The sequence below is a fragment of the Drosophila rhopaloa genome, unplaced genomic scaffold (genome assembly GCF_018152115.1).
Source record: "Drosophila rhopaloa isolate 14029-0021.01 unplaced genomic scaffold, ASM1815211v1 contig_163, whole genome shotgun sequence".
Taxonomy (NCBI): Eukaryota; Metazoa; Arthropoda; class Insecta; order Diptera; family Drosophilidae; genus Drosophila; species Drosophila rhopaloa.
The window spans coordinates 15,001,049-15,023,528 of NW_025335043.1; the positions used below are offsets into that span (position 1 = coordinate 15,001,049).

The window sequence follows — 22,480 nt, forward strand, 5'->3', positions numbered from 1 at the left end:
ACTTTAACAAGTAAAATAAATACTTGCCTCGCTTTGCAAAAGAGTCAAGAGTTCTTTGTACTAGCGTTTCATTAAACAATTTTGTTTATTTTGGTTTCGTTTAAAACACTAAATTACACGTTAAATAATTTACAATCAAAATTTGGGTTCAGTTTTCTTGTATACTGTCTCTCGCGGCCCCCGAATTTTTTCTGGGGGACACTACTCCATTGACTTTACCTCTGCTCACACGGGGTGGATGAATATTTTTTTTTTTTTGGGGGGAGGGGGAGGAGGAGTAGGAGCAAGTGGGGAACTTTACACACGGTTGAAGCAACTTCGAAAAATATAACTTTGATATCTATAGTATATAGTACTATACATACATGCTCCCCATATGTACGTTCAAGCATTGACTTTGTTAAAGGCTCTGCATTGTGTTGCTTTATCAAAATAAAAAATACAGCGTTGCACATAATCGGAGGCGCTAACTTGGCATTTAGCTAAATTAAAAGCATTACGATTTGTGTCAGTACCCATACATATATCTCTATATATATATATATATATATACATATTTATCTTGTATATAGCTTGTGAAGACCCCTAGTTTGTGACCCGATTTATTATAATTTTTAATTCTTGTTTTAAAGTTTAAACTTTAAATCACTACAATTTTCAAAGTAAAGCTTAGTATTCAGTTTATTTGGATTTCCTCTTCATAATTGTTGTAACTAAACGGTGTGAACTTTGGGGTGAACAGAAAAGTTTTTCAAGCCCATTTGGAAATGCGATTGATATTCAGGATCCCGAACTGTATGTGTGTTGTGCTGTGCTGAATTTAAGCGTCTTCATCCGAAGATTACGAATTACACTTACTCTGTTTTTTTAATTGGCAGTTATTTTGTTGTTGTTGCAAAAGATTTTTAGCTCTAACACCAGTCTGCTGTGATGTAATCCCAACCCGAAGAGAATCGACAGTCGCAAAAAATAAAATCGTAATAGAAATGGAAACTGGAAAGCGGGCAAGCACACGGGCCAATCCAATATGTGACTACGTTACTTAGGCAATAATAAATTAGTTACGAAATATACCTGGGCTGAGGTGGTCTGTGGTGTGGTGCACTTAACGGAAACTATGGTAAAAAACGAAGATCTAACCATGCAAACAATAACATCATCTCGGCCTGATCTGCGATATATATATATGTATGCACCTAATAGACTCGGGAAACTAAAGCCAAACTAGTTACAGCATTTGTTACAGTTACAAAATCCTTAACTCCCTAACACTGCTTATAGGTATCTATAGCCACCAGCTGGGTTCAAGTTGTATGGATAGGACGACGATGGAGCGCTGGGGCACTACAGCTGCGCCAGGGAGTCGGAGCGGATGAGCGGCGCCAGGGAGCTGGGCGCCTTGTGGCCCGTCTCAATCTCGTACTGCACGTCGAGCGAGGCACCTGCGAAAGATCGGAACAAAGGTCATCATCAGTGGGTTTACACTGTGGATTTTATTCATGACTAGGTCGCAACTGCAGCATCTTGCGCTGGGATGGTAAGTCGATGGGTTTTTGGGTTAGTGAATTGAAATGAAATGATGCAAGTCAAGGCGACTCTACACTCTTACGTTTCTTTTCCAAGTTGGAGCTCTGTCCCTCCGGAATGAACGCCGAAACTATTATGGCACAGAAGACGCACAAGGCGCCAAACACGAAAGGCGGACCCGGCACATGCTGCGAGATCTTCTCCACGTTCGTGGCCCGGCTGCCGGTGTTCTTCGTATGAGAGTCGTGCTCGTCGTTCAGGTCCACGTTGAACAGGTAGAAGACGATCCCGAACGCCGCTGGTCCCAGGCCATTGCACAGGCCGCGCATTCCCGTGATCATGCCCTGAACAGCGCCTAAGAAGTAATATTTTGTAAAGATATCTGGGTGGAAGTAGTTGAGAGATTCCAACTCACCCTGACTCTCGGAAGCCGCATAGAGGGACACGAAGGCGCTGATGGCGGGGTACGTGATGGAGCCCAGGGCAGCCACGACGCCAGCTGACCACATCATCCTAAGAAAGGGTATTTCAAATTAATTAAGGCATACATATGTGTAAAAAGAGACTATCCACTCACCACTTTTGACTGCCAAAACCGTACCACAGCAGCTGCACGATTTCCAGGGCTAGGCCCATAATGATCGTGCGCTTGGCCCCAAACACCCTAGAAAGTAAATCCACATTAGATACTAATATAGAAGGATAAACTAGTCAAATCTCACTTCATAAAGGAGCCGAGAGTCACTTGCATCGTGATACTGAGGATGCCAACAATGGCTATAAAGATGGACACCTCCACGGAGTTGAAGCCCATCTTCAGCTTCAGGTAGACAAACATGCAGGAGTACTCCCCGGACTCGGGCAGATAGGATAGCAGCACGGTGAGGCACAGCATCAGCACGGTCTTATCAGTGCCCACTTTGCGCAGGGCCTAGGAATGGGATAAAGGTATTAGATAAGAAACTAACAAGACCACAGATCGTAGAATCCTCACCAGAAAAGGATCCGCCTGCTCCCAGCTGATGGGCGCCCCCCAGGAGGCGGGGCGCATCTTCTCCGATAGACTCTCCGGCACTGCAACCAGGATGAAGAAGACGTCCAGCAGCGCGATGGCCGTGGAGAGGGCCACGACCAGCGTGTCGCCGTACATCTCCATCAGGGCATTGCCCAGAGCCGGCGAGATGACCAGACTGGCGGCGAAGGTGGCCGAGGCCAGGCCATAGGCCTTGGACCGCTCCTCCGGCGTGGTGACGTCCGCCACGTAGGCAAACACCACCGAGAAGGTGACGGCGAAGGCGCCGCTTATTGAGATCATGGCAAAGAACCACCACGTGTTGATGGACATCAGCGGTATGGGCAGGCAGGTGAAGAATACTGTGACTAATAGGAAAAACTTTCGGCCCCAGATGTCCGAAAGTGCGCCGATCAGAGGCGCCGAAAGGAACGACAGGATTCCCTTGATGCCCATGACCAGACCGTTCATGAGGAATGTGTGATCCGGGAACGTCTGGTTGAGGGTCTGTGGGGTTGATTTAAAAAATATTAGTAGTAAATATAAAATACTATTTAACGAATTGTATTATTACCGATATTATGGGCATCGTCAGCAGGCCCCAGGCGAAGAACTCTAGAAATATCACAACCAGCGCATGATGAACACTCGGCTCCCCGATTCCGGAACTCTGTGGAATAAATTAGAGAGCTCATTTGTAATGATACAGATAAATACGATACAGATGGATATCGGCTAAGTAAAGAGACATGCCCGCTAGCTGCCAATTGGCATAATTGCAGGATGCACTGGCGCACGGAGGGTGTGAGTCCAACCGAACACGTCATCGTCATGAACTCAGCCAGTTGATAAGGCGACGACAATGCCGTATTAACCCTTTGAGGCCCCAGCCAATTGGTGGCCGCCTTTATTTGCAAACATTTGAGTCCCGAGTCTGCTAAATATAAATTGTACTAAATGCGAAATTGTTTGAGCTCGTTAACTGCCCCAATGTCACCCGAGGCATCGGGCGTTGGATTCGGAATGCTGTCAACTGATTTGTTTTGTCGCGCGTCAATAAATATAAACGAAACCCGTACGAATTCAGGGATTTTTTAACCAATCAAATCGTTCCGATCATAAAATATCGAATTGGGTAACTTTTAATATCGAATCTAACTATTTTCCCTGTTTTACGACAATTATGCACAAATGGACTTGCTTCGTTAATATGAGGAAAACGTTTAAAGTTAAAAATGGCAGCACGAGCTATTACATTTAAAAGCGGGTAACGAACCAAAATTGTAATATTTATATTAATTAATTTATTATTATTTTTTTAATATAGTTCTTTGTTCGGTTCTATAATTAATTCACTTATAAAACAAAAAAAACATGGGTTAAAAGCGTCATCTAATGAGTTCCATTGAGATATTATTTACCACAATTAATTAACTAGAAACCTTAGTTGATATAGGCGACATCTAATTAGTTATATTAAATTAATATTTATCACTGCCAATTGACTAGAAACCTTACTTGATGATCGAAACGATCCGACTTTTTTATATTTCCCTGAGTACTCCATTATTATTATAATTTATTATTTATAACTATAACTATGATTTATTACCTAACAGTTACAAATTGTAGTCTATGTATTTACAAAGTAACCGATCTAAATATAGTTGTTAACTTTTTTATTTGATTTAATTATTAAAATATAAAATTTGGAATTCACTGTGGTTGATTAAAGATTTTTTTGTTTGAAAACAGTATATTTTATAAAGTATATTAGCAATATACTTCTAATAAACATTATAATATTAATCAAATTAAATGTTACAAGGTCTAAGATAAGTTTTATCTGTTAAATACTCGTTTAGTTGTATCTTTTTTGTGATAATTATGCTAGACCTTATCTGGATTGTGAAAGAAGTAATCTGATTATGGGACATATGCTTACAAATGAAAAAAATGAAACTTAACATAAAATTACCGATTACTCTGTTCAAAGACAACAAGTTGGTTGTTTCAGATTTGGTATATTGCAAGAAACCTAAGTATGTGTTATCCCTTAATCGAACTATGAATAAACTTGAGAACCCGATATAAAACCAGAGTTTGTAATAAAATACCTTGCAGCAACAGACGTTGCACACAACCCGCAGCCACTCGAAGAAGCGGTTCCTTTTGGGTCGTTCTGGAGGCGCCTCCGAGTTGCCGCCCTGGGACCGCATCGAGATGTAGGAGGCGGCCGAGTGGGTGCGCCTGTGGGCGGCTCCACCGCCTCCGCCGCAAGTCCGGCCCGATCCCGACGAGGAGATGGCCACCGCCGTTTCCGCAAAGGCGGCGCTGGGATGTGCCGCTGCAGCTGCATACCGCGACGTCTGCGGGGTCGTGGAAGAGGATGAGGATGGGGAGGATGAGGATTCGGCATTAGTTGTGTCGCTGCATCTTGGACCGCCACACCCACTTACCGTGGGCACATCGTCTAGATCGGGCTGCTGGTTGGAGCTGGAGCTGGAGCTAGAACCGGAGCTGGAGCTGCTGTCCGCCTGCTGCTGATCCTTGGGAGGGTTGTGCCGCTTGACCAGCTGATTGCCGCGACCGCCGTAGGCGGGGGAGAGAGGGGCAAGGAGCTAATGGTCTCCACATCGGCCACATCCATCGTCGTCGGCGTGGAGCTGCTGCTGTGGGTGCTCAAGGTGTCTGTCTGCTCACCCGACTCCTGTCGCTCCTGCCGATCCTGCCGATCCTGCCGATCACGCTCCTCGCCCGCCTCCGCCGGCTTGCCTTTCCTGCTTCCCGGTGAATTGACCTGCTCCGCCTCGGAATCCTGCTCCAACTCCTCGGGCCCCTCCAGCTCGAAGCTGCTCTCCAGCGTGTCGCTTTGCCGCTGCACATAGTTCCGCCCGCTGCGCATGTCTCCTGATCCTGATCCTGATCCGCTCTACCTGCGTGTCTCCCTCTTGATAACTGATGCTTCTCTGGGCTCTGGTCTCACACTAATTTCCATTGCCACGCGTCTCGAACATATGGGTTGGTGCTGTGTGATTTTTTGGGATGCGATCCAGTCGGCTTTTCCTTCACTCCTCTTTTATCGTCGCGGTTCTACAGCTCGATCGAAGCGAAGTTTATCTTATCATTTGTTTGGCTTAAACAAGATGTTTCCGCTGCTGTTACTGCTGTTCACTTTTGAGGCACTTTTCTAGCTGCAATTAAAGTTGGCCCACCGATTGCCGCTTACTCATTTGATTTCACTTGAATTGCACAATTTGCTTTCAGCTGTCCACAGGGGAAGTTCTCTAAAGAGAACCAGTATTTATAAGACAACAGAACTCTTCTTTGAGATAGGATCGAAAATTGTTTATACAACTTTATCACATTATATTATAACACCCAAATTAATTAACTTTTTTTTTGATTTTTTTAAATAATGGGATTTATAATGTCAACGCTAATTGCTATATCAGAGCTAATGAATGCTATGATTATTTAATGCAAATATTTTGTATACCAAATATATGTAAAATGTTCTAATAAAAGATCGAATTGAATAAGGATTTGTAACTGTATTTTCGCACTCTTGTTTTAGACATTGGTTTCCTAAAACTTTCAGTTTACGCTGTTTAGATACTACTTTACAAACTATTACTGATTTTATCTCTTGAGAAAAATTGCTGATCCCCAGTACGCATTTAATCGACCTGGGCGTGCTAACCATATTTGCCTGGCCCAGAAAAAAGTAAAGATCGCGCTAAAAGCCAATTTGGCCCCGCACTTAATGCCATTGCTTTGTGGCGATTTTAGCACCCTGGTGTAAATCGCAGCCACAAGCTTGGATAGGCTTCAAAATAGATCGATCAACATTAGCAAACGAGCGAACCGAGGCAATTCAAATCGAAGCATATCAAAGTAAAATAAATGGAAAATCAAATTGAATATCGGGCCTGCTTGGCGTTTCACAGCAATTTTTCCGACAAAGTCAGATATGAAAAGATGTTTTTTTTTTTTGTTTTGTGTTGTCCGGTCTGCGAATCGTTGAGTAAACACACATACCCGCCGACTTTTTGATCCCTTGACTCACGTCAACACACAGCGATTTTCACTCCGCTCGCGAATATCGATCTTGGAAATTTTAATTAAAACGACAAACGAAAAAAAGTCACCTAGAATTTTGACAAACATGTGAATTAAACTCATATCCAACTCTGACTCTGTCGAAATCTGGATCGTTTCGCCCCAAAAAAAACCCCTGCGACGTCTGCTGCGTTCCAATGTGCGCGACTCACTAAGTGGATCGTTCGGGCTCTCGGTTCTCCAGCTCTCCAGCTCTCCAGCTCTCTAGTTCCCCAGTTCTGTAGTTCTCCAGCGAACGGAAGCTCGGAAGCAGAGCGCCACAAACCGAGTGATACACATGTCCACCTGCTGTGGAGCTTATTTTGAAAGAGCCACAAAATAAAGAGGCACTCAGAAGGGAAAAGAGACGGAACCCGAAGGCTAAGTAGGGGGTTACGACCAAAAGTTATCCATTAATATCAAAATAGACTCAATAAAAAATATATATCGATTCATATTTTTAGTTATGTCAATACTTAATTCAATGATATTAAAATGCGTGGAAAATATATTATTTTTTCGAAACATTGAACAGTGTTTTTAGAATAAGAATCTTTCATATCAAGTCATAGATATCTCCCACTCTCAGCAAAATAAATTAATATTTTAAAAGAGCTTAAAAACAGATTAGATTAGGAATATGCTAATTAAATTCTGGTAAACACAAGTTTATACTGAATTCTTGTAATGTTCAAAAAAAAAAATTTTAATGTTAATTAAAAGTAGCGTATAGAAAATACAAGATTAATTGAGAGCACACGTATGTATCTATGGCCATTATCTACCGATCTAAAATAATTCGGATGTTTGAATTGACAATTCTATTAAGCACAACTACACAACATACCACTCACGTAAGCGAGTCTACATGGTGCTAAGGGGAGCCACAATAAAAGCCCAAAAGTAATTGTCGCACATATCAAATAGATGAGCTCGACAACGATGATGAAAGTTTCTCGCTAAAAGCAAATGAGAAGCGGTCTCCGGTACAATGGAAATGTTTTTGCGGCCCAACGGCCACATGGAATTGTGGATTGTTATCTTGCTTTCGGCGATTATGCTCCGACTACTTGTTTTAGCTCAACAAACTTCCAGATGACGATGCCGAAATGTGAGATCTTGAGCCACAGGCTTTATAGCATGTAAATATCATAATGTGTGAGTAAACGACCGAGTAAGGAAAATGAACTGACACATCGGAAGGCATTGTACTTAATGTGATTTTTACATTTGAGTTTGATTCTACGAAAACTAGAAGTGCTGAAGTTGCTTTTGCAAATTTGTCATTTTGTTTTCAAGTTTCAGATGACTTGTAGAAAGGTGACCCTAAATGTAACTTCTATACGGTTTTAGTTTTATACAAATCGGACGACTGTATTATATAGTTTCCATATGGAAATCAAAATATAGAATATTACATTTTATTTTAATTACTACGAATTTATTTTTCCATAAACCTGCGCTGCGACTTGGAACTAGTTAAATGAAACCCATTTAAACTGACCCGAACCGGGCTTAAATCATTGGCATAAATCATGATGGACTGGGCAGTCCGTGAGTAGCAGCAATCGGGTCAAGTGCAGGCCGCAGGACGGAGATCGGGCGTCGCAAATTCAATTTCCTAGCCAGGACAAAGGACTGGACATAGAGAGCAATCCTGTTGCTGCCGGGACAGCCTGTGGTCCGAGCAGGAAACGCCAGCTGCCAAGTCAATCATCGGGAGAAGGCACTGGGGCCCACTGACGGGCTGAATCCCACTCACATGGCTCACATGTGTCGCATCAGAAGGCATTAGGAACGACCTTGACAGGAGCGGAGACAAAGGCTGCGGAAAAAGGGGGAGGGGCCGGCAAAAAGGAAAACAAGCGAATGGACGGACAGGCTTCCGTTTTGGGGGCACAGCAAAAAACAAATGAAACAAAAAATAGACAACAAGTCCACACGATGGCGTAACGATTTGGTAGGAGACAAGCTAGTAAATACATTTCCATGTTTTCCTTTCATTAATGTCACAAAAAAGAGAGACTGGCGAATAGTTAGTCGCTGGGCTGGGCACTGCCAAATTGAAAAACCGGCTAAAATGGGATGTGAGCTAACGACTGGCGGGTATTACGTGCCCTCGAATGTGTTTCGTAGCGAATTTTTTGCTAATTAATCTTGCCGGTCATGGGCAATCAGCCGGGGAAAATTCCATATGGTGGAGTTGGCCCGCAGGACACGCAAAAATTAAAATATATAGAAAAGGTTGTCAAGGTCAAGTTGGGGGCCACCCATTGGTTCGCTCGAAACATTCAAAAGCCGATTCGTGACCCACTGCATACTCCATTAAAATGCATTTAACCCCACAGAGAGAAAAATGTTGGGAAATTCTATTCATTCTGTTTTATCAATCGAAATATGCCTGTGAACTGTTCTTTAGAAAAACTTCATTAGTAAAATTTAAAGTGTGGCCTAAATACATTCTAGGCTTACATTTAGAAATGTAAAAAAATAACTACAAAAAACCTGATCCCCAAATATGTAAAAATAAACTTTATTTAGAAGTGTAAAAATGGCATATAAAATGGTGGACATTATTTTTCATGGAATTTATTCAAATTTTTTAGATTGTATTGCTGCACCCCATCCTCTTGAGTAGTTTTGCGCACGTGGCGCTTTTGATTTCGATTTGGATTTCGCAATGGGAGCAAGACCACCAGACAATGGCCAATAACTGGCAACTCCATTGTGGTGGCTTATTGAAAAGTAGGCCAAAGCCCACGGCACCAAGGACGAGTTGGTAACACAGAAGTTTGCCTTGCCTAAAGTGGAATATCCTGCCCCTCCTCGCACCTCCCCTCCCCTCCTCTTCTTTCCCCGTGGCAACCTGTCGCCGCTGCCAAAGTCAAAGATTATCGCGCGTGGGTGGCTGGCAGGTGCTTGAAACCTTAAGCTGAGGACTCTGGCAGGAACCAATGACTGTCGCAATTTTAATTAAAAATACTCCAGCAAGCCTGAAGGCACACAAATCAATCAGCGCACGCCAAACGCGGGGGCTTAAAAGCAAACAGAGAACGGAATTCCCTGAAATTTCCTGTATATATTTTTCTATGATGGTTTATTGATTCAAAAGAATTTTAGCACAATTTTGGGAATTAATAAATTACTCTTTAGATGAAGGTAACAAATTTATATTTTATAAATATAAAATATATGTTTATTATATATGTATTACTGTAGACCATAACGTTAATAAACAATCCTGTTTCTATCTTTTTAAATGCCTAAAAATGGAAAGTAAAATTTTCGAAATGTTTTTCAACTCAACCGTTTTAAATTCATCTAGCCTCAAAGTGAAACTGAAAACGAGCATGTGGGGACTTCTATCGACCAACGATGCTCTTCATCTTCCGCCATGCTTGATGCCAAACGTCAGCCCACATGAAAAACGGACTTGCTGACGACTGGAGGCTAATGGAGAGCATTCCCAGATCCAAGGTCATGTGAGTGCACGAGCAGAGGCAAATAAAAAAGGAGGAAGGCGCAGAGAGGAGCGCCACTGCCAAAGCAGATGCCGTTGAAATTCAATTCAAAGCCTGCAGCGCGTGCAACGCTGCGGATACGTATTCATATACGTATACGTAATGTGCTCTCTCACATTAGCCTACCAACACACACACACACACACACACAGCCACTTGGGTAAAACGCTGCCTGCCGCCTTTCAATATTAAAAATAGTTTGTCAACAACGTGGCCAAAAAGTGTCAAGCTGCGACGGCTGCAGCGGCTAAATTGGTTTGGGCCCCAGCAGGATGGGCCAAAGATGAGTTGGAACTTACTGGCTTTCTGGGTGGTTTGGCGACATCAAATACCCCACTGTATTATGGAAATAATCAATTTATCGATTGGTTACAACAAATCCATTACGAAAATATATGTTTAAATAAATAAATACATAAATAAATGAAGTTGGAATGTTTTAATATTTGTTTTGAATAATCCAATACTAGCCAAATGCGATAGGATTTTGCCACCAAAACCAAATATCTTTCCCGAAATTAAAGCAGATATTAATTAAAAACAAATAAAAACAAAATGTAGTAACTAAAATAAAATGTAGTTATAAAACAAAAATATTTTTCAATCGCTATTCTAAGGGTAAATTCTTTTACTTTAGATTTAGACTCTGATCTGTTTTTTATCAAACCACTCTTAGCTCACTAAATCCATCATTTATTTATTAAACTTAATTGGTTACCATTAAGTTTGGTTTCCATCACAAGTCCGAAACATAAATATTGACCGAGTTCAGGGCATAGATATAATCAAAAAGGACGCAGGACGCCACAGCTTGTCCGCAGCAGACCGCATGATTTATGTGTGTACCCTTTATTGATTTAGTTGGGGCAGCAAGATAATGGAAATCGCAATGCTGGTCGTCGCCCATTCAGCAAAAACATGAAATCATTGCAATCCCGACTGAAAACACCAATTACTTTTACACTGGGATTTCATCGGCCCCACAAAGTGGATGAAAAAGACCAAACCAAAGGGCGTCTCTTATTGATTAGCGGCGATGATGCACCCAACCGAACTGAATCCCCTATCCGCCCAACCGCCCATCCGCCCAGTCGAAAGCTAACCCGATCCGAATCTAAATTCGATTCCGAGCACCCAGCTGACCTTGCCTGCCGCACCAAGCACCAAGCACGGCGGACTGGCAAACACGGAACCCAGGCAATTTTAATAAATTTATGATTCTTGAACTGTTGCCCAAAAAGTGTTGACACAACAACAGGCCGCCCGAAAAAAAAGAAACAACAACCGCAGAGACTGAATAAAACAGACTGCAACACGGCAGGACTGCATCAGCGGAAGTCGTGCAGTTAATTTGCATAAGGAGACAACGGAAGTGATTGCTCGGAGGCTTGGCACGTGGCCAAAACGCCATAGTCCAAAACGGATCAAACAATTTTGCTTAGATAATGCCCGTCGCATTGTGCTTGGAACTAGAGATTCTCTATAGATGTAGGATACCATATTAGAGGTATACAATTTAAACGGAGACAGATCCAAAAATCAGCAACGCAAGCAAGAGCCATAAAACATTTTTTTAAGAAATCGGAAGTAATTAAATCATAGCAGCATAAATACTCTGAAATCCAATTTGAAAGTCCCAGTTGATCTAAAAAAATATTTAAATTATTAAAAGTAATTCAAAAAACGTTATTGATTCTATAAATCATTCCCCAAATGGTAAACTGCTTTGGTAAGTTTCATTCTAACCATTTAAGCATGGTAAAAAGTGATTAAGAAAATTACTTTTTATTATAAACAATACAAAAGCCTATCCTTTGGATATCCCTTGGTATACTCTCAGGTAAGGTGTAAAACTTTTGAGCGAACCTTTTATTTACAGGAGTGTGAATTACACACATATTTGTGTCAGATTGATACCCTACCCACTGCTGCATGTCTATGAGACAAAAGCCCGCACTTCCGACAAAAAGGGTTCCTCGAGGGACCAGGCTCCCCTATCGGAACAAAGCCTCGGAATTGGGGATATAATTTATGGATGCCAGAGTGTTATCAAACGGCGTTTTGTAAGACTTGGGCCGCCACTCTTGTGGCGAAGTTTTGGCATAATTGATTGGCATTCGAGCCTCTCGCTGAGCAAATGTTCGTCCTGGCTTACGGAGGACTCAATCCTGAAGCAGTCAAAGGATGAGAATGGAAATTTATGCGTGTCAGACTTTTTCCTTTTCGCTTTTCTCACAAAAAAAGAAAACACACATAAAAAGTGTCATGGAAATTTTGCGGCGAAAGTTTATTGAACTTTGCGCGTTTGTCGAGCAAATTTGGTTAGACAAATAAACGTGATAAAAAAAATGTTTTCTTTTTGAAATATTCCATATTAAGCAAGCTGTACTTTATATAATATATATTTATACAAAATGCAAATCTGATTGTTGATTGCACTGCGGGGAGAATTATCTTGGGTTTAATGGGCACACATTAAACGAGAACCTCTAGAACCATAAGACCATCAGCCATAAAAATTCATTTTACGAGCGCTAAATACGAACGAAATTATGCGAAATTCTCAGTACATTAAACAGGAGCATACTGGTCAAGGAAAGAAATGCAAAAGGATCGGAAAAATGGGGGAAAAGGACGCCCAGTTTAAGTGACCTTCTCCAAGGAAAGCCGAGGCTTTTTCGTTTTTTTTCACTTCACTTTTGTTTTTGCGTGCGCCAGGCGGCCAAAGAACAAAGGAAATCAGTGAAACACGAGAGGCTGAAGGAAATTCCGTTTCCAAGGGGAAAATTCTCCGCCACATTTGGTTTTTCCTGCGCCAAAAAAAAGCAAAACTAGAGATACATATAGTCTGATCTCATGAACAAAAGCATAATTGAACCGAGAATAACAACAGGAGTGGGGGTACAGTTACAGTTTTGCGTAACGGGACGGTTTTCCGAGTTTTCCGTGGGTGGAAAACGGAAAGCTGAAAGCAAAAGCAAATTGAGTGGGTCAGCAAATTGAGAAGCATTTCAAGTTCAGTCTCTGTAAATTTTTCTCTTTTGATTCATTAAAATTGCACAAAAACACACTTTTCACCGTATTTTCCTGGCGAAACGAGATATTTTTTTGTTTCTGTTTACACAAGGCTTGATTTAATTGAACATGGTACCGATAATTAGCAAGAAAAGTCGACACGAAAGGAAAACGCGTGGAAATTGTTTAGTGAGTTTTTAGTGTGGTACACAGCGCGACAAATTGTGCGCTTCGATGTGCGCTTTTCCACACGCTGCGCCGTACTCAGCTGGAAAAGCGTCTGCTTGAGCATTTTCTTTCGATTGCAGTTTTTCCTCGCGTTTTTCACAAAAACACGCGACCCCAGAGCTTTGGTCGTGAAAAGCTTTTTGGTATTTTCAGAAAATGCCTCTCTCGCTGGCTCATGAATTATTCTAAGGAATGTACACACGTTTGCAGACTCAATTAATTTATTGAAATCGTATGCGACATACAAATTTTATGTAGGTTTTTTATATATCTTGCATATATGTTGTATATTTAGAAAACTAAACATTCTGTGTAGATAATTTCTTCCCATTTTCACAGGATTTAATTTTCCTACCCCCCATTACTTTCGATTCTTTCACTTTCGTCGCTGATTTGCTCCATAAACCTGCTTTCTCGCGTGCTCAAAATTTCCCATAACAATTACCATCGGACATTTCGCCATTGTTTGTTTGTCTGCCTTGTTGTTGTTGTTGCATATCTCATTTTCCCGGCATCGCATTTTCCGAGAGAGTGCGCCGAGGAAAAGCTTTTGTTCAAAGGGATTTTCCATTTTCTTCTCGCAATTCATTCTGTGGTTTTACTTTTGACTTTGGCACCTGTTCACTTCTGCGCCTTGTCGCAGAGTTTTATGAATGAAGCTGATTTTGTTTTGGACTTACAGCCAAAAGCTTTTTTCGGGGAACATTTTTACAAGGGAATTTTGCCAAAAAGTAAAAAAAACGAAAAGCTATAACTTTTCTAGGGAAATTATCTAATTGCTTGGCAATGGTAATTAGTGCACTCGAAATAATTATTTCTTTGTTAATAGATTTATTTTTTCAACAAACTTACTACTTTTTGTAATTTTCAAGCTACTTACTTAACTAAATGTATTAAAATTATATTGTTTGATATTGTCGATAATAATATTCCTTCTATTTTGATTGCTATAAATACTAAAACCTGGCTAAAAAGGTATCTTGTCAATGATTGATTCCCAATGTTTCCAAAAGTTTAATTTTAATTCTCTTTCCGCTTAGACTTAGTAAGGATTTTTCAATAAGAATTAAACAAAACTTGTTTAGATGAACATCTAAATAATATTTGATTTCCCAGAGAGCTTGGTAAGTGTACAACTTTGTTTCGTCTGAAGTCTCCTGGGTGGCATATCGCCTAATGGCTGACTTCTGCCGTATAATTAGAGGCTAGCCAAGGTCGCAATACAACTCCGAAAATTAAATTCTCGTGGCGAGACCTTTAATTAAGTCCCCAGTCATTAGAAAAATATGAAAAGCCAGTTGGGAAAATGAGAAAGAGAATGGGAGCGCGGCGCAGGCGTCATGAGCTTTCCATCAAATCAAAAACTGTTGCATAGAAATGGGAGCTTGGCGGCGTGCTGGCTACCGACTCAAAGTCCATTTTCCACCAGCGGCAAATTATCTTTTAGTCAAGGATTAACTATGCATGACCAAGTCGAAATGGGTTGGGGATACGGGAGTTCCCACTAACCTGGCCTGCTCCTAATTTCACAGCCGAAATTACACGCATTACAAAAAGGGAGTTTCGGGGGTGGAAAGTAATGGCGATTAATGTAATATTTACACGCGCACTGATTTGCTGTCCAAATGGACGATCATTAGTGGCGGGAAAAGCAGGCACACTCATAGGTAAACAAAAGGCAGTTCAATGCTCCCCACTAAAAATAAAACTAGAAACCCCGAAAAACACACCGAGAGTTGAAAGCGAAAGCCCAGAACCCACGGAACAGCTTCTCAACGAAACCGAAAGTCAACCACAAGTGGTTCATCTGGCTGTGGAGAAAGAGAGGTCACCGATGTTGAATTGATTACGCCATCGCCACTGACACACTTATGGCTGTGGAAATGGAAATGGAACTGGAGAGGAGTGGAGCACCAGCATATGAGGAGTCACCATGGGAGAACCCACATATTAATCACGTTTTATGCCTTTACTGCACTTCGATTTCAGTGCAGAGCTTTAAAGCAATATACCTGTTTTTTTGGGGGAAACCTTGTGATATTATCGCTATTATCGCAAATAGGTGGAAATCGCCTGATGTCTGCCACATTTACCACCCCCTACAGTGGATATCAGCTCTACGTTGGCGTTCAGTCATTAGTGATGGTAAAGTGACACATTTTTTACCCAGTTGGGGCACAAAAACCAAACTACACAGGGCAAATTGATTAAAAAACTAGATTCTTTGGTTATTCAAAATTCATAACCAAAAGACCTGTTTTACGAAATATTTTCACTCTAAATGTCATACAATTGTTATGTTTGGTATAATAATTAATAATGAGTAGATGATCTTAAAATGGTAATAGCATTTAGACTGATATACTTAATAGATATTTTATTGATATTAGTCATCCACATTGATGACGATGTAAAGTAGAAAAATCTGTTTAGGGTTATGTGGTTATAAATGGAAAATAATCGTACAATATTTCAAAATATTAAATGTTATAAATATTTTTATGTGTGGAAAGTACTCTAGATTCTACCAACATTTGTAAGGTAGAAGCTACTACCATAGGATAAGGTATGACTATAATATAAACGACACTTAAAATATCTTAAAATATTACATCGCTCGTTATACGAAATAAGTATTTTAGTGCGAATTGCATACTGAACATACTATGTATTTACTATTGATTTAAAAAGACTATAGTACCCTTTGGAACCGGCCGCTTTGACGATTTATTTGTGTTTATAAACATTAACGTGTTTAAAAACATTAATTTAGATCAAGACAACTTTAAAACACCCTAATACCCTGTGAAAACCCCCGTCCCAACTGAGTAAACACTTCGGGGCTGGCGTAGTCATTACCCGAATCGTTTGATAGACCTCGATTACGACTAAAACTAATGCCCAAATCGGGCGAGCACACGCCGTCTGCTGAATCATATAACCCGGCGATAAGGCAGTTCGAATCCCCATTGAAGTACTCACCGTGAAGACACTCTTGCTCTTGTGGGCACGATTTCGGATGACCAATCCCGCCAGCGGCTTCTTCACATGGATTTTGGGCATATTTAGGGCGATGGCAACGTTGCGGCTACGTGGCTTTAACTTTACCGTTAGCTATGGAATATCGGACGTACTATTTGTTTCGTGGAATGGCAAGTGGAAACGCCGGAGAGCTGCTGTCCTCGCTTTTCTTTCAGTGTCTTTCAGCAAATTGCCTGCATCACTCGCGTGTTTGTTGTTTTTTCACTGCTACGCGGGACTTAATTGAGGCGCACAAACACGGCGTATACTCGATTTGGTTGCTTTTATCGCGATTAATATTAGTTTACTATTATTTTGGTGGTAAAGTAGAGAGACGCCTGGATAACAACAACAACAACGGAGGCGGAAGGGGCGGCGTTTTAGGCGGCTCGCATGCCTATGGGTTAATTGAAATGGTGGACTTCATGTGGCCGGAGCACTGGGAACTGCGCTGTTCTTATGGATACAAATTCTGTCGGGGATTTCGGATTCAGAGATAGGTTCCACGAAAATTTAATGCGTTCGTTGCAAACACGATTACGATTTGGGGCTAAAAAACGCCAAAAGCGATGTCAACATGTGTTCTAGGGTTGCCAGCTGTGCATGGCGGTTCTAGGGTTGCCAAGAGGATTTAAGGTTCTAGGGCTGTCGCAGCACGCAGTTAGTTGTACTATAAAGTCGTGGTCTACAAACGGGTAGAAATTTAAATTAACTTTAAAAATAAAAATCTAAACTTGAAATACCTCGAAATAAAACATTGCATGAATAGTTTTCATTCATATTATAACTTATTACTTATGATAAAACTATAGCAATCAATATTTATACCTAAAAACGAGTTATTAAGGACGATATAATCTTTAAAACAAATCTGTTAAATATTGTTAAAGATATTGAGTTGTATTTGGTATATTTTTAGAACCCTTTCAGAACACCTATTCACTAACGGTCACACTTTCACCAAGTCAGCTGAAGAATAAAATTTAAAAGTTTATCAAAACTAAAGCCTCGAAAAGAATGCTAGCATTCTGACCCTCGTGTTAGCACAAGGATAAAATCCTAGTTCCTGTTTCTAGATTCCAAATTTCAGTACTGCAGATTCCTGTTTAAAGTCATGGTTCGTGTCCTGTTCCTTCACCCGGATTTGGGGATCGGAGGAGCTGAGCGACTAGTAGTGGATGCCGCTCTGGCCCTTAAAGAGCGGGGTCATCAGGTCAGCTTCTTGACCAATCACCACGACAGCACGCACTGCTTCAAGGAGACGGCGGATGGGAGCTTTCCGGTTCAAGTTGTCGGCGACTGGCTGCCACGCAGGCTCTTCGGAAGATTTTACGCCATCTGCGCCTACCTGCGAATGCTCTATGCGGCGATCTACGCCAGCTTCTTCATGCCGCAGCGGGAGCAGGTGGATGTGGTGGTCTGCGACCTGATCTCCGTGTGCATTCCTGTTCTCCGGCTGGCCCGTCATCGTCCACGTGTCCTTTTCTACTGCCACTTTCCGGATCAGCTTCTCAGCGCGCGCGAGGGTCTCCTAAAGCGCCTGTACCGGCTGCCCATCAACTGGCTGGAGGAGCACACCATCGGTCTGGCGGACAAGGTGCTGGTGAATTCCAAGTTTACGCTGCGCGTATTCCAGGACACTTTCCGACGGCTGAAAACGGTTCCGGATGTGCTGTATCCCTCGCTGCACACCCAGTACTTTGATCAGATGGAGAAGAAGCTGGAGCAGCGTTCTGCTTTGTTGGATGAGCCTGTCCACCCGAGGGTGCCACGCAACGCATTCATCTACCTGGACATCAATCGGTATGAGCGGAAGAAGAACCACGCCCTGGCTTTGCATTCCCTGCGTCTTCTGGGCGACATGCTGCCCGCCATGGACTTCAAACAATGTCGTTTAATAATCGCCGGAGGCTACGACACCCGCTGCATGGAGAATGTCGAGCATTTCGCGGAGCTGGAGCAGCTAACGGAGGAGCTGAAGTTGCAGGATCATGTGGTCCTGCTGCGCTCGCCGACGGACGAGGAGAAGTGTCGCCTGCTCTTCGCCGCCCACTGTCTGCTGTACACGCCCGAAAACGAACACTTTGGCATTGTTCCGCTGGAGGGCATGTACTGTTCCAAACCAGTGATTGCCTTGAATAGCGGTGGACCCACCGAAACGGTGGTGAACACTTCAACGGGCTTCCTGTGCGAAAAGCAGGAGAAGAGCTTCGGTGGGGCGATGTACCAGCTTTTCCGGGACGAACCGCTGCGCTTGAAGATGGGCGACCAGGGTCACAAGCGGGTGCAGCAGAAATTCTCCTTCCAGGCCTTTGCAGATCGGCTAAATGGCATTGTCCAGGAGCTGGTTCCCATTCCAAAGCAATCGAGTAACAAGAAAACTGAATAAAATTCCAGTTAAAAAGGCCGATCTTATCACTTACTTTTGGGAATTATTTTTAGCTACATTCTAGAATTAATCATCGTTAGAAAAGCTTTTTCTCGGAAAACTGAATCACCTATTGGAATAATTATAAGTTTAACTCTATAAACACGGCACAAATCATTAGTGATCATACAAATTAAATTCACAAATGGTATTGAAGCCACATTAGAATTTCTCTCAATTATAATTTCAATTATTTCATCACTGTCGGTACTTTCTCACATGGACTCTAAAGAATGAGTCAACAGATCTTCTATAAAAATTATTCGCGAGAATTCGAAAATACCAGATCATACCTAAATTTCTTTCAAACTATCTCCTACAAAGTTATTATATTATTATATTATTTTTGGATCTTAAAAACTCCAAAGTCTAGTGTAGCACTGTATATGTAGTTTATTATAAATTCCATTGTTCAGGGCGCTGAATATTAGGGTGCAGAACTGGGGTACTTCGGTTCGGACTGAGATCGGGCTGGCTACTGGTCGCGCATGTAGAGATACAGATAGCCGAGGTCCTTGGGCGGGTTCTGCGACTTGGCCACCTTGCTGTCGTTGTAGATTACCCACTCGCCCTTCTTGCGGATGTGGCAGACGTAGTGTCCCACCTGGGCGGAGGTGCCCATGTGTGAGATAAAGGCCACCAGTCGGTACTTGCCCCCGCCATCGCGGTAGTTTTCCTTGTTTGGCGCCGAAGAAGCCGCCGCAGCGGATGCATCCGAGGCGGGGACGACCTCCTCCACGCCAATGGAATCAGCGTGCGAGAAAATCCAGTCGGTGGCGCGCTCCACGTTACCATCGGTGGCCTTCAAGGCGGCCACCGCCTGGTGCTCGTCAAATCCCATGCTCATAAGCATGGCCAGACTCTCCGGATTGGCCACAAACTGGTTGGCCGCACAGTCTCCAATGCGATTGTTGGGCACTACAAACGGCTCCGAGATGTCCTCGTCGGCAATGTGTTCCATAAGCCAGTTGGAGGCGGCTTCCAGGCCGCTGTTCTTTGTGTGGAAGCAGGCACGCTTGCAAGCCTCTGGCGGGAAGCCCATGGTGAGCAACTCGGACATGACCGCCTCGTCAAAGGCAAACTGCACCTGCTCCGCCGCGGGCTCCGGCAGAGCCTCCTCTCCAGCCTGCAAGCCACCGGCCGAACGCCAGGTGCTCAGATCCAGTTCATCCGGCATGTCCACGGACACATCAAGCTTCTTGGGCACCCAGTCGTCGCCCAGCGTGAACTTTCCCAGGTGAATCATTAGACAGTCGGGCATTGTGGCCATTCGAGTAATCTTCCTGGCGTTCGTCTTGCCCTCAATGGCAGTGGAGTAGAACTGCTCGATCAGCTCCGGGCCAAAAAAGCTTTCCAGGCAGGCCTGCAGAGGAACCTTATGCCTGACAATGTCCCGATCTACCAGTCGCTGTCCGGTCTCGCGGGCCGCCTTCTCTCGATCCTGGAACTCCTTCACTTCATCCAGATTGGTGGCCTTGTCTAGCGGAATGGGCAGCCTGAAGCTGTACTCCTCGCGCGTTTTGTACTTGACTTTGCGGCTCGCCAAGCACTCAACACGATCCTCCAGCAGGAACTTCAGGGCATCCGCGGGATTGGTTTGGTTGCGCGAATTCCTGTCCAGCAGGGTAAGCAAATGCAAATAGAAATCGTTGGCGTCTTGTTGCTGTTTGGTGCTGAAGTCCGGGTGATTCTTTCCCACAATGTTTTTGAACATGGCCGGCGAGATGCCGGTGGAGTGATCGGTGTCTAGCGTGTTTTCAGCAATGCTGCTATACTTTCCGGATTGCAGCCCAGTGCCCAACTTGGCCATCTGAATGTTGAAGTCGTTGGCGGGGTCGCTGGGGAACTCACTGAAGTAGCGTTCGGCTCCGGTGCCCACGAACCGCTGCTGGAAGTCTGGAATGACGAAGAGCACCTGCATCACGCTGTTGATGTAGCAGGAGTTGCCCAGGTTGCGCATGCCTGTGTATCCAGGACCGGCCAGCGGCAGCAGCTCACTCTCGCTCTCCGTCAACGCCGACCACTCGCCGATGCGCTGGTTAATATCCAACTCCAGCTCCACCATAGACTTCTCGCTCTTCTTCATGGCCGCCATGTTGATCCCAAAGTGTGAGAGATGACGCTCCAGGTGGGGATCGAGTACCATGTCATCCTCCGGGTAGGAGAACACATCAGACTTGCCATCGGCGGTGATGGTGCCCAGTTTGACTGCAAGAGGGTAGCCCGTCACCCGGTAGTGCTCCACGGCATGGTCGTTGCCACCGCTCCCGTCGAAGAACTTTCGACCGCACATGATGGAGCCGTCAGTCAGGTTCAGCCAGAGGTTGTTGGCCAGATCGCACTTCTCGCACTGCCAGCCGGCGGGTGGAATCTTCTTGCCATTGTCCAATTGTTGCAGATTCTCCGCGTATTTCGAGGCCTGACGCACTTCTCCATCCCAGGTGCCTGCAAAGCAAGAAGGGATTCGTTGAAGTATGGGCCAAATCAAAGCAGTAACATATATAGGTGTTTTGCAACTTTTCTTTGATCAAAAATCGATGCCAAATATCTTTTATTTGTTCGAATTAAATCGAATAAAAATAAATTATATTTAACACGGATCCATTTAAGTTAGGTGGGTTTTTAGTACTGACAAAGTTAATAGATTTAAATCTTGTACAACAAAATGTCCCATTTCTAATAATATTTTTTCTGCTAATTAATTTGCTTTGAAAATTTAACAAGCAATCCCCGCACACTCACCCATCAACGTGGCCTTCTCCAGTTTGGCAATGGCAGAGTCCGCGGCAAGGATCGCCTCCACCGCCTGGGTTACGCGCATGGGCAGCTCCGGATCCGGATACGGTAGCTTCTTGTCGAGCTGCGGGGCCACCACGATGCTGTACGTGTCCTTGATCTCATACTTCTTGGCCATGTCCGACTCGTTGTAGCCACCCTCCACGCCGATGGCCAAGCGAGTGATCTTCCGCTCGGGACCCGCCTCTGCCTCTGGATCGCACTCCGCCTCCGCATCGGTTCCCTCTTTGGGCGTCTTTACCCGCTGGATGTGGAGGAAGACCTGGTTGCCAGTCTTGTCGGCGTACTCACGCACATAGGCCTCCCCAAATCCCAAAAAGCTGTGCAGGCACACATACAAGCCGGTGGGCGTCTCGGGATTGTCGTAGGAGTAGACGCACTCGTCCTTGTAAATCGGAGGACTCCCCGTACCCGATCCGCAGGGCACGTTCACCTTGGATAAATGCTTGCGTAGTTCCTCCATGACGCTATCTGGAATTCTGTGGACAGCTTTTTACGCATATACTAGACGAGCCGAATATGAAATAGTTGATTTTTGATATTTTTTGCAGCTGCTGCTTAGAGATGAACAAAAGTAACTGCATCGATACCGGCAAGCACGAAAATGGCGAGTATCGATGGTTGAAGACTAATTTTTGGTGTTTTTTTGGAAAACTTATTAACTTAAATTAGTTTCTTCCAATAATTAACTAGTTTTCGATAGGTTTCAACAGTTTCCTTTCCTAATTTACCACCCGACAAGACCAAATCTCTTCATATAGCCGTTGCCAATATCGGTTCTTTGTTCAAGACTGCCATCTCTATTAAGCCAACAACAAATTCGCGAGTCAC

General features: G+C 43.4%; 3 protein-coding genes across 3 annotated transcripts; 1 reads left to right on the top strand and 2 right to left on the bottom strand.

The window, feature by feature from the left end:
- Positions 1-66: 66 nt before the first annotated feature.
- Positions 67-5,903, bottom strand: LOC108040392 (hippocampus abundant transcript 1 protein). Its single transcript, XM_017117850.2, is given in 10 exon segments — positions 67-1,442; positions 1,610-1,882; positions 1,943-2,040; positions 2,105-2,191; positions 2,250-2,458; positions 2,522-3,046; positions 3,114-3,209; positions 4,657-4,908; positions 4,999-5,138; positions 5,141-5,903. Coding segments are annotated over 10 exon segments (2,082 nt in total). The 5' UTR covers positions 5,445-5,903; the 3' UTR covers positions 67-1,344.
- Positions 5,904-17,347: 11,444 nt separating this feature from the next.
- On the top strand, positions 17,348-18,832 carry LOC108040393 (alpha-1,3/1,6-mannosyltransferase ALG2). Its single transcript, XM_017117851.2, has one exon. The coding sequence runs from the start codon at positions 17,540-17,542 to the stop codon at positions 18,812-18,814; it is 1,275 nt and encodes a 424-aa protein (XP_016973340.1). The 5' UTR covers positions 17,348-17,539; the 3' UTR covers positions 18,815-18,832.
- A 391-nt stretch (positions 18,833-19,223) lies between these two features.
- On the bottom strand, positions 19,224-22,418 carry LOC108040391 (ubiquitin carboxyl-terminal hydrolase 5). Its single transcript, XM_017117849.2, has 2 exons — positions 21,596-22,418; positions 19,224-21,298 (listed from the first exon to the last, which is right to left on the bottom strand). The coding sequence occupies exons 1-2, from the start codon at positions 22,110-22,112 to the stop codon at positions 19,329-19,331; spliced, it is 2,487 nt and encodes an 828-aa protein (XP_016973338.2). The 5' UTR covers positions 22,113-22,418; the 3' UTR covers positions 19,224-19,328.
- Between the last annotated feature and the right edge of the window lie 62 nt (positions 22,419-22,480).